The 13,403-nt window shown below is 29.8% G+C and overlaps 1 protein-coding gene across 4 annotated transcripts in view; it reads left to right on the top strand.

The window, feature by feature from the left end:
• Positions 1-13,403, top strand: part of LOC122538556 (regulating synaptic membrane exocytosis protein 1) — a 289,590-nt gene that overhangs the window by 163,046 nt on the left and 113,141 nt on the right. For all 4 annotated transcript variants that reach the window (XR_006308875.1, XM_043672749.1, XM_043672748.1 and 1 more), the window contains exon 6: positions 3,087-3,341. Coding sequence is in view for 3 of the 4 variants with exons in the window: in XM_043672749.1 (XP_043528684.1) it covers positions 3,087-3,341 (255 nt within the window). In the remaining variant the exon portion in view is untranslated. The remainder of the gene's footprint in view (positions 1-3,086; positions 3,342-13,403) is intronic.

Raw genomic sequence — 13,403 nt, 5'->3', positions numbered from 1 at the left:
ATTTCATATAATTCAATATTAATTGTATTTATTTATTACTTTGAATTATTATGGATATTAAATTATAAATTATATTATAAATATATCAAGAACTATATATATATATCTTCACGTGAATTTCATAAAATGATGAACATCGCTTGTCTCTGTATTAACGATAGCTACGCCGTTGCATTGGCTCGCCGCCATTTTTAATTATCGTTATCCACGTTCTCGTCTATATTGAATATCTGGAAGACTTTAAAAAAAGCGAGCTAATAGTCTAATGGAAGGACAATGCAATTTATTCAAATCTTGCTTCATCCTTCATCTATTTTCATTTTTATATTCACGTCGCCATTGTCATTTTCTCTACGATTTCATTTTACGTTTCTTTTTCTCATTGAATATTCAATGTTCGAATTTGTCTTCTTGTCTTGTATTTCTTCTCCTGTCTTCGTGATTTTAATTCAACGTTATTTGCTCCCGAGTTCTATTCATATTTGTTTGTTTTATTCCTTGCAACATTTCCGTAGCAACTTTTCTTCATTTCTCTTATTTTTCCGACCCACTTACATCCCAAATTTTATTTTCCGTTTTTAACCTATCGCGTAAGGATCAACGCTTCCTCGAAAAACAATTTTGAGAGAGAAAACAATTTATTATTCAAGTTCCGTTTTTTTCTTTTAACTCATTGAGGACCAAACAATAATCTATCACGGTACTCGACGAATTTAGAACGAAGGCATAATGATGAAAAAATATTAAACAAATTTTTGGAATTTCCTTTTATAAATGCAGCGTGAAAAAAAATAATGAAATTTTTATAATACAAATTTGTTGCAAAAAATTGCCAATGAAAATTGCGTTAACGCGATGCTTAGCCTTGATGCTAAAGTTAAAGAAGCTAGTTTATTTATTAAAATAAAATAATAAATAACAGTAAAATCTCGAATTATTCGAAACAAAATATAAATCGAACAACTCTGTTTTTTTTTTTTTTTTTGTAAGAAGACTATTTATTGTGAAATATTTTATATATTCATATTTAGAGACGAACATTTTTTAATCAATACTTATGAACTTTCTTCAGTATCTATTTTCTTAGCTGCCAATCGGGCGATTTTTTTAAAATATTACTATTTCAATGACGATGTTCTCTCTTTTTCTCCATGCTTCGTATTATTCAGTTCCATAAACTTTTCATATTGACTCTGATTTCGCGTTTTCCACTTCTTATACCACAAATAGTTGATATAATTTCGTTCAGTTTCACTCTGTTCTAATCTCTAATATTTATTACTTCAATTTTCGTCTATAGAGATAAAACTATACGTTTTCATTTAACTGACATTTCGATATATTAAACAACATGAACTGATAGATTCTAAACTATAAATTATAAACCAAAGACATTATATATATATATATATATATATATATATATACATATATATATATATATATATATATATATATATACACACACACACACACAAAATATATATGCATATTGAGTATGCATACATTTCTCATCTTTACTTCTTAGATAACAATGCCATTCAAATAATCGAACGTTAATCAACGTTCCGATAATCGATTTTCCTATTAATCGACGTTCTGATAACCGATCGTTCCAATAATAAGGATTCCAATAATCGAGCTTCTACCGTAAAAGAGTACAAAAGCACTGATTGTTGCTAATAACTATATTGCGGATTTTTACACATTTATGGGAAATTTAAACCTCTATAAGAAAGCTAAATAATTCCTATCCACGAGCTTATTTAACGAAATAATTTTTATTTTGGGTCAAATCTTTGAAAAATGAAAAAAACAAAAGAAAAAAGAAAAACTCGAAGAAACTTAATAATGAAATTTCGTTTGGAATGGCCCAGATTGTCTATGGAGAGTTAAACGTGCGAAACTGCAGAAAATGCACACACTATGCAAACATATAATATATAATGTTTAGTACAGAAAACAAATTTTTGCTTAGGTTTCATTTTTTTAATTATGTCCACAAAAATGTAAAATTGCACATAATCTGAGCAGCTGATGCGGCTAAAAGTATACATATATTAAAAAAAAAGAAAAAAAAGAAGAAATTTATACACACAGTGGTAAAAGTTTTCAGCCAAGAGGTAATTTTATTTCATTTGGTCGATAAAATAAAAAGTTTTTGAAAAATAAAAAAATAATCATTCGCATCTTGACGGAAGTCAATATCGTGAAAATGTTTGCAAAAAAGAATCTTATTAATGTTTAATTTAGACTGAAATTGAATTCTGCTTTTCTACGATGTGATTATTAGCGATGATAATAAAGTTTTAAAAAGCATTATGAAGAATAAATTTTATTACTTAATATTTTTCGCGTTTTCCAACAAAGAAGGGAAACTTTTGAAATTTTCATTCATATATTTTCATTTAATCTTTTTTTAATCTGAATAGATTTCAATTTTATTTGTATATTGAATTATACGATTTTGACTTATTTTATACGACCGAACAATCTTAATTAAAATTAAATATTAGTAACTTGGTAACTTAATCTTAAAATTAAATATTAGTAACTTGGTAACTTAATCTTAAAATTAAATATTAGTAACTTGGTAACTGAATCTTAAAATTAAATATTAGTAACTTGAGTATTGCACTATGTTTAATTGCCAGGGATAATTTATTTAAAACGCTCTTAATCGTGAATTTTAAATTACTCTCGAGTTTACTCGCTCACGATCGATTATGAATGTTTATGCAAATTTACGCTCTTTTAAACAGAGCTGAATAAATAGATTAATAACTCTATTTTTATAATCACTCGTTTCTTCCCTCTAATTTCAAGAAATAAAAAGACGTTGCTCGTTACAGTCGCGAAAATCACCTCGCGTGAATGAATTAAGTAAATTAAAAGAATCGAATGTAGACGGACAACCGATCACTCTTTTGGTGTTCCGATTGAATATCGGAATGTCTAACCAAACGAAACGAAACGAAACGAAACGACGCCGAGGATTCGTTCGGTTGGCGAGAGAAAGCTCGTCTGATTCCTCCCTCGGGATCGATCGGTCAGCGTGTGAAAGTTTAACGAAGAATCTTTTTCAGTCGTCGTGGCGGTGCAGCGTGTGTCGGCGGAAACTCGCGTCTCGGGACCAGCCGATCGTGACGCAGGAATCGACCGATTCCTTGCTCGAGGTGCCAGTCCTGGAGGCCCTGCAGAGGAGGCACAGTGACGCGAGACTCGGCTGTCAGAGCGGCAGCCAAATCATAAATCTTGGCTCTGGATTGGCGCCGCCGAGGAGCCCGGAACTCAGGAGGCACTCGGATGTGTCACCCGCCAGTCTAAAGGAACTCGAGAAGGTAAGTTTGCTACCCCTATCTGACGTGACGTCCTCAAGTGTACGCTTCTCAAAAACAAATCGTGCTTCTCGAAAACAATCGTGCTTCGACGAAACGGAATACATTGTTGCATCTGTTTTGCGCATCGTATTCATTACTTCGATCTGGAAACGACGCGGCGTTGTCGATTGCAAGTTAATGTTAAACATAAATATTAATATAAATAATAAATATAAAGATTAATATTAAATATTTTTAATAGTTTAATGTGTACAATAACTTAATAGCTTTTTTTACTTCTGTTACTGTTATGTAAATATGTTTTGTACGTGGATTTTTATGTAAATTCATACTTTTGAGAGTAGGATTAACATTAAAGCTACCAACTATAATAGTTGCATTGTATGAAATTGTATGGAATAGAAAAAAGTTTATAGTGTAACACGAGTTTCCGTTTAAAATCACTTGGATCTTTAAATCTATAAAATTTCTCTGAAAGATTACTTATTTTTGAGCAGTTTGATTATTATGCTGTTAAAAAAGTGGAATTTTGGTTGAAGATGGTTTTATGCACAAAATATTAGAGAAAACACTCTACACTGAATATTTTATAACTATTTTATACTCTATAAATACATAAAAGTCCGCAATCTATTTTAATACATACAGGGGATAATATTTAAGTTTAAAGTATGATGCAAGTTTAATTTAATTGTGAATATAATTTTTGAAATTTCTATATAATCAGGATTAGTGAATAGATGTCTTTTAAATCGGAATTATTAATAAGAAACGACCAATTAGAAGTGATAGAGCCAAGATATTACAACACACATTGGATTATAATGAAAACTGATAATAGTCAATATTATTTCTTTCAGAAAGAATTCATTATAAAACAGTATTTTTTAATAATTTTTTCCAAATCTTTTTTCAAAATCTTGTTTTTTCACATCGTAGCATAGACGCAAATAACAAGAAGTACTGAGTTGAGAAATTCATATGTTTCAATTAATTTTGATGTATGATAATCGGTTTTGTAATATAAGTTCGTTGTAACTTTTTTATTGCATTTATTTAGGTGTATTTTAAATCTATATTATATATTTAGGATGATAATATTTCAAATTCTAAAATCTTTCTTCAGTTAATATTCATATCCCTTGCATCATATAGTATATATCAAAATTAATTTTTCAATGAAAGTGTAAGCCTGGCAAACTAACAGCTATTGAACATGAATTATCACCGACATAAATTATTAATACATCATCTGCAACGAATTAATTTGAATTATCGAATTTCTCTGTTGATAAATTAAGTTCATTAGTGTATTTTAATTGTATTAATATTATAACAATATGATAGTGTATGGATGAATAAGTTGGACGACAGGTTGATAATCTTTATTGGTACTATTAATTTCTGTGTCATCATTGCTAGTTTATCACAAGATTTTCATTATTGATAATAGCAATAAATTTTATTCGTGTTTCATTTCTTTAGTGATTTTACTTCTAGATACAGTAAAATGTAAAGATATTACAATTATCTTCTATTGGAAATTGAATGAAAATTGTGTTAGGAATAGAATATATTGTTATATAAATAAAAATATTAGGAATAGAAATCAATTTTATGCCTTTTTTTAAGTAACTATTTCAATTTCGAAATATTAGTTTATTTAAACAACTGAATTAGCACTTGTTAATTTTAAGTAGGGTTTTCATTTGAAAACTGCTCAAATTGTTCGTTTCCATCTAAAATTTCTGATACCATTATAAGCAAAACAAATTGTCTTTCTTCAAATGTAACTTTGATAATTTGAAATATTTTTTTACTTGAAGTTGAAAAGCATATAATATTGAAAAATATGTCTTATCAAGCATTATTATGTTTATTAATGCCCTTCAAGATTATATAATTTGTTTTAGACTTTTGTATTATCTTCTCTAAATATCTCAAAATTGAAACTTTGAAATCTCCAGATGGTAGAAAAATATTTAAATTTAAAATGTAATTTGCACAATGTAAATGTTATTTCTATACTTAATGTATATTATAGAAAAACAGTAAACAGAATGATATTAATAATTCTAAACAGTAATACTTTTTCTTTTAATCGAAGTTCAGTGAAATGACTTAGCTTCGGTAATTACAATCTATTCAAAAATTATCATTATCTACATATTATTATTTATTAGAAGTGCATAAACATTTACATAACATTGCAAAGACAATGAAAATTATATTAATAATATTAATAAATTTATATATAATTATATAATTATATTAATAATAAATTATATAAATTATAAAATTTTTCTATCGTTTCAACAATAACATAATTCTATTTCATTTAAAAACAATTTATTGCTATTATTTTCTGCCAAGAAATTCACATATCGGAAGAGCAACAAAAAGAACTGTATTAATAGTTGGTATAATTAAAGAAATGAAACAACCACTAATGACAATTCCTAATACTATAGTATTCATAAATAATACATTGTAACAATAATTATTATTATGAAACACATAATATAAAATAAAGAACAGAAATCTAACTTAATATAATTAACAATATAAACAGTATGAATCTTTATTTCTAACGACGAAATGCTTCAATTTTCTAATTACCTAAACCACGCAACGAATAATTTGCTTTTGCTTGGTGCAAAGCAAAGTTATCTCGCACCGAGTAATCTCGTACTTGCAATCGATGGCGTATTAATCCTACTATTATTATCCTGAATAATTAGACTAGAGGAAACGTTAACCCTTCACTAGCTAGACTGTAAGTATATGACTGTTTGCGGTCGAAAACTGAACATTCCCAACAGCTGTGCTTTGATCGTTTGACGGTACGCCAGTGACTATCTAGCACGCTCGCCTCCAGCAATTTTATTTAATCTGGATGTTAACGTGGGCTATTTGTCTTGCAATATGGTGCCCCGTGGCTGGATGCATGTTTGTACGTTACGGCGCGTCTTACCCTTGGAGAATATGTCTCGTCCTGTTCTCGATCGCAAAATCATAACTCGGCAGTCTCCTGACGTTACTGCATCCTCAAATATCTCGGTTTCAAAATTTCTTTTATTTCGTCACGTATAAATTTATCTTGCACTTTGTACAAACTTTTTTTTTTTTTATATAAAAATCTTTTTGTTCGTTCTATAGAAATTTCTCTGTTATTCACAGTGGAAAAGAACTATAGCTGACGCAGCCGTGAAGGGTTGATCGTTTCATCAAGATTGATGATAGATTAGATAGTATTATAGAATAATTACATATCATGATTTTGGTGAATGCGTTTTACTCGAGAGATACGTTTCCTGCAGTAATTTGTTTAATACATGGTCATTGTGTAGATGGAATTGACACAGAGTTGGAATATTTTGTATTGAAAAAAAATTAAGTTATCAGAAATTGAATTTATTGCAACATATTAATATATCTTTTAGGATCCTTTGATAATAACCGAAATGAACCTACTCTGTGGTTACTGATTTTCTGACTTTCATGTCATTTATTGTTAGTAGTTGGAAAGAAGTATTTTAATATGAAACAGTTGAAGGTGAGAAAATAACTTGATAGGTTCAAAAATATAAGCTTTTTGAGGGTTAACGAAGAATCTACAATGTTTTGTGAAAAAATAAATAATATTAGTTTAACTATTATGTTAAATTTACTTAATTGATATTCGTCTGTATAACTAGTGTTATTAATATTTTTAATTATATTTTATAAGGATTAAAAAGGATATGTATAATCTTGAAACCAAATGAAAAAGTAGTTCTGATTGACAAGATATACTATGACTATCTGTGTCATATGATCGTTATGTATTTCTGAACTTGGAATCGTTTAACTCTATTATCTACTAAATCCATTAATTATGTCTAAATATTTCATCCTCGTTTTAAAAAACAGGAGTACCATTACACAACGCTTTAGAAAAGACTTTAGCATAAAACTGCAAAGAAAAATGATACATGCAACTCTTGACAATTATGAGATCATAACAACAGAGTTAAATTACTCAATTTAAAAATTTGTAATATTTATTATTAATCTGTATTATAGAGAATAGAGAAAATATAAAGTAAAATACTTCAAATTAAAGGAAATCTCCGGTAAATAAAAAATAAACAATTAAGTATTAGGTACGCTTTCAAATCTGCTATAAATATATGGCAACTAGAGTTTTTACATCAAATGAAAATGAAACTTTCTTACTGCAAACTTTCTGATTTTAATAATCCAACAAACGTAATTCACTCTGTAATTCAATTATAATTATTCTACAATTCCTTCAAATTCAATTGAATTACTCAATAATTCGACGATTAACAACGATTTCTTTCCCTCAAATGTTGAAAAAACTTTTTAATGGTTAGAAGTGCATGAATTATAACTTCAAACATTGATGCAGAATTAATGAGAGTTTTTACAGAATTTATAGTTGTTTGCAATTACTTCAAGATGCCTCGTAAATTCGAAGTTTTTGAGAGGTAAGTTTAGTGGTAATGCCCTGGCGAACAAACATCGTTAACGTTCACTATTATAGGGATCGTTTCTCTATTATTTTGAAAGAGAATACTCAAAATTGATGGATAACGCTCGTTGGACAAGCGAATTGATTAATGAATAATTGTGGCTCATTGACAAGCAATCAGAGTCTATCTACTTTAAGCCATTGAGGCGGTAGGTTATTCTAAAAAAATCCAAAAATCCAAAGTTTTGCGAATTTGCTTCATTGATAATTGACACAAGACCGTGGATTTTTATGCATTTATGAAAAATTTATAATAATGCACGCAACGTACAATGATATAAAATATTTAAAGTTACAACACTTCTTTTAATGTTTAACAGACAAATTAATATTCCACCTAGGTTCCATTATTCGAATTATTTTCAGAAAAATACAAAATCGCATGAACATCTGCAATGTTCTCGTGGTGCATAAACGCAACTTTCAGCTTTGAAATTCAGTTTTTCTTCAAGTGGAAATGATGGCGAAATTATTCATTCGACTATCAACGTCGGATTGATGGAATTCGATTCTTGCAAAAACTAGAAAAATTAAATAATACTTTGGACGAAGGATTTACAATTTGAAAATATTATTATTTACGATAAATACTGGATATTAAAAATAAAAAGAATTGTCGAACACGTATATACAGCCTTGTCAACTAATAATTATTCAAACTTCGGAGAGTGTATGTATTTTTAACAAATTGATTTTTTCTGTATTTAAAAAATTGTGCCACAAATTCATTTCACTCACGACTGACATTTAGAATAAATAAACGAATGAAAGTTATCATTCATTATAAATAACAAATCATTTTTCTACCACACGATACGTAATTTACGTTATAAATAGAAATATAATTCAATTAATATTTCAAACAAAGCAAGCAATCGAATAATTCTCTGACAAAAGAGGACAAAATTAAGCCGTTTAATTTTCCTAGAAAATTCAGCTATTTAATTTTTCAGACGCGACGAAACGAAAGCAAAACTAAGCTCTTCAATTTTCTTAAAAAGCCGAGGGATATCTTTTCGTAGAGAATTAAGGTGTTTAATTTTCCAGACGTAACAGACGCAACCAGATCTTTCACCTGAATCATTAGCTAAATGGCACTGCTTAACGAGTATCACGGTACCGTGGAAGCGTAAAAGATATTTCCATTAATTCCACCCTCGTGTACGACGGACATTTTACTATCTACGATCTTTCGCAACAGTCGTTAACGAACTTTCGAAACGAGTTTGAGGTCCGAGTTGAACAAAAATTCGCGAGGACCTTGGACTGAAGAGCACGTGATAAAAAAAAAAAAAAAAAATCGTTCTGCGAAGGTCGCGTTCAGAAATTTTATTACATCGTTAAGCAGTGGTGTAATAAATTAAAACTTGGAAGTGTGCGGCTTCCTTTTGGTTGAAACTTGCGACTGCAAGCCGGCGAGCGAGTCGATGCTCTCGTCGCAAAAAACGGGACACAAAAGCTCTGTGTGCTGTGAAACAACTGCATTGGACTTTTCGAGAAATCACGCGACTCGAGTGTATCTCGTGAACTTCTCTCGTTTAATTATCCAATTAAATATCCATAATCCTTTATAATACGAATAATAAACGTTTACGCGTCATTTGATACTGTTAGTCTTTGTTAGAAATGTTCAATGTACTAGGATAGATTTTGACTTGTGATTCATTCAATCTTTTGGAAATTTCTTTTTATTTTAAGAGCGGAATTATTTTTTTTTTTTTTTTGTTTTCAGGACGAGGAAGATTTTATTTATAATTTGTTTTCTCTTTCTCTTGTTGAAATTAACGTGTTATCTGTCACGATACTCATCGGTTAGCGGTGTTTTTATTTCTGTAATGTTATATCTTATAATTTAGTGACGAAGAAAAGCAGAATTGAATTAATTTTATAGCAATTTTTTATAAATTATCTTTTCGATTTAACTTAAGCCTACGTAAAGTTTGAATTTGATAATAAAGAAAAAGAAGAAATCACTATTTATGTAGAATTTTATAATAACATAGGAAAGAACACATCTTATCAATTTTATATTTATATAACAGAATTTTTATTTTATCGAAAATGTGATTACGATAGTCGTGTAATTGCATCTTTTAACATTATTCTGACCATAACCTTTCGAATTAATACTAAGAACAATGTGTTATAAAATTCCATACAATTGTTACTGTCTTTTCCCATTTACTAACTAATTTAAACTAATCTAAAGTACTAGAAATATTTTTTTACTATAAGTGAAAATAAGTATCATACAACACGTAAGAGTAAAATAACATATAAGGGAAATTATTTAGGATATTAATCTTGAGAATATATCTGAAGATCATCGATCACATTTTGATAAGATGAATAATTTTGTATTATTATAAAAAAATGTATTATCTAACAGAGATTTTTCACTTTACATTAAAAGGGAGGCCAATATAAAACTATATACTGAAGATTTCGAATCTTTATTCATCGGGCAAACTTTATGTTGGAAATTTACTCGTGTACTTATTAACACTTTGAGTTACACACGTGGCAGGAATTATAGTTTCGATTTGAATGAAAAGCGAATTTGAATTTGCAATTTTAATTCCTCAAACTGAAGATTAACAGATGCAAATCATACACGTACAATGCTTTCAGTACATCCAACACGATGTGTAGCATGTTGCAACAACTACGTGATGTTCATTGAAGAGTGAGAGAAAGTCAGAGGCTCAACTGTCTTCACAATCAGCGTAAAAGAAACAAAGAAATAGACTTGAAATGTCAAAATGAAGTAGCCGAGCCAATTACCACAAGAGGCACTCTGTGTATTAAAATCCCGCGAGGAGAAATATTCGACGTACGAAAGAAAAATGAAGAAAGTTCGGCAGGGAGTTGGTATTTGCGTCATTCTTTCGTTTTTCGAACAGCGAAGTTTCTTTATTCCGCGGAACTTCATCGCGGCCCACGTAACGCCAAACAGTAATGATGACGCAAGTTTGCGAGAGAATGATGGAGTCTAGGACTTGATAATATTCAACCGCATTAGGTAATTATGCGCTGTGAGCGCTGTCGCCAGGAGAATTGTATTTACGAAGAATTATTAAACGAATAATTACGTTTTGAATATTGACACTGAAGCTGGAATTACACGAAACTAGCACGAAGTTTCTTTGTGATGCAAAATTATAAAACATGAAACTGTTACTACGTGTGTACATGAATTTCTTTAATTTTCATTGTTCAACCCTTCGAACGTTCGAAGTTTAATAAAAATCGCACAGCAAATTCTAAGAGAGCCCTGTAAATGGGGGACTTTAATTCTTCAAAATGATGGCGAGTGTAGCTACGAAAAAAAAAAGTTTCCAACGTTTTCAGAGGTCTCTTCAATTGCCGAAGAAAAAAAGTATCCTCGTTTCTTTTTTTTCTTTTTTCACTCACTGTGTAATGTAAAATCAACTCAGGACTGTAACAATCTTGATTATCACTCCACTGTACAAACGACTGATTCCCATTTTTTGAAAATATTCTGCTAACTCTTCAGAGGAAAATTGACAGCTAATAGGTTCGCTCGGCAATCGTAATGCAATTTATAGATGTTCTACATGCAGATAAACGTGGATAATGAGGAGCTGGTACAAAGCTTGCAAATTGAAGGGGGGGGGGGGCGGGGGAGGAGGAGGAGGAGGAGAGGCAGAGCCAGAGAATAAGAGAACGGCCCGCTCTTTCGACTCTAAGAATTTATTGGAAATCGTTTTTGTCAGCCGAGAGAAGAATCGGTAGAATCTCATTTCATTGGAAACGACTGCGGAAACGAAAGAAAGTGGAATGAAATTGAAATCAGGGAGGCCGCGTGGACGGGGGTAGAAAAGGGGGGAGGGTGGGAGGCTGGGCGGCACGAATTGAGAGAGTCGAGTTAGGGAAAATCCGGAAATCGGTCGAAAAAAAAAGGAAAAGAAGAAAAAAAGAAAAGAAAAAAGGGTTAGAAGAAAGTGAAAAGAGTGTTGCGAATCAGAGATTTTGCTTCTTTAAATCTTTGCCCGGCACACGGACGGAAATTAACCGTTGTCAACAAAACACCCGAATTCAATCCTTGCGCTAATACAAGAGAATTAGAACGAAATGCATTTCTTTCTTTCTTTTTTTGCAACTATTTTTCTTTAATTTTCGACTCGCGTTCCTCGTGCAGACGTTTCTGAAAATCCTTTGGATCTCGCTCTTCAAAGGTTATATCTGCTCCATGAATCTTTTGTATTGAATCTGTGGAGTAAATTCCTGCGATCATTAGGGCGTGCATGAATCATGTTTCCATTGTAGTTTTAAATTTCTCTTTATTATACGCGCAAGTTCATATACCAATTATATTTACATGTGTTTGTATTTATTTCGTACTCATTCATGTTTATTTCCTATTTTATATCGTTTTATATACTTGTGTATTTGTTCGAATAATTTCTTTAACACATCGAAGAGTGATTTAACTTTCTCGTCGAGTGGGATTCTCTTCCGGTCGTTTAATTGCTTGTTTTATGTAGTTTAATTACTTTATATCTAATATTTATCATATAAAAGCAACAATGCATTTGTTAGAATGATTCACTGAAACAAAGTGTTTTTACTAGAATGAAGAGTAATTCAACCTTTTTTTATCCTGTTATATTATTTTATATTATTTTATTATATTATTTTATATTATATTTTTTTACACTGTTGAATTATTTTCGGAAATTTTGTATTAGCAAATTTAAAGAATTACAAATTGACGAAAATTTTATAAAAGTTACTAAACGTACGCAGATTTTTATGTCTGACATTACTGAACGTTACCAACCATAATTACTGGAGCACTAAGCGCTTGTTACATATCTAGATTAAGAAGTTTTAAGGAAGATTAAAAATTGTAAAAGTGCACACATGTCGCGCGTGAATATATCTTTTGTTGTTCAATTTGTGTATTTTTCTGTAGAGGGAAACATTGGTATTTACGAGACGTGGAAATATTATCCTTTGCTTTTTGTTACTGTACGTGTGGAGATACTTAGAATTATACTTAATGTCTGCAAAAACATTAAGTACAATAACAATAATATTTGTAAAGCAAAAATTTGATAATCGTGTAATTAAAATAAAGTGAATTTATTTATTATTTATAAAATAAATAATTAATTATATCAGTTATTATTTATTAACTATTACTGCTATATATTCATTATTCATTTGTAACCTATTATTAGCTGTTTAATCAGCTGATTTTTTGTACTTCGAAATAGAGATAAGAACGAAATATAAAATCGTAAAATTTTTAAATCAAGTTCGAGTTAAATTTAATGTAATTTTGTTATTAATTAATAAAATAATGTTGATTAAATTTTCAAAATTTTAAATTTCAAATGAAAATTTCATAATTTCATAGATTTATGGGTCACGCTGTACGATAACATTTCTCGTGCATTTCTAATAATACGCCATTCGTAAAAATCTTCGTGTTTCTTACAGAGGGACTATTTTTATTAAAATGAATCATATGTTCGTGTACGATATCATGGGTTTTC

Source organism: Frieseomelitta varia, unplaced genomic scaffold, assembly GCF_011392965.1.
Source record: "Frieseomelitta varia isolate USP_RPSP 00005682 unplaced genomic scaffold, Fvar_1.2 scaffold_167, whole genome shotgun sequence".
NCBI classification, from domain to species: domain Eukaryota; kingdom Metazoa; phylum Arthropoda; class Insecta; order Hymenoptera; family Apidae; genus Frieseomelitta; species Frieseomelitta varia.
The sequence above is the reverse complement of the archived record's forward strand: the minus strand, read 5'-3'. Positions and strand labels throughout refer to the sequence as shown.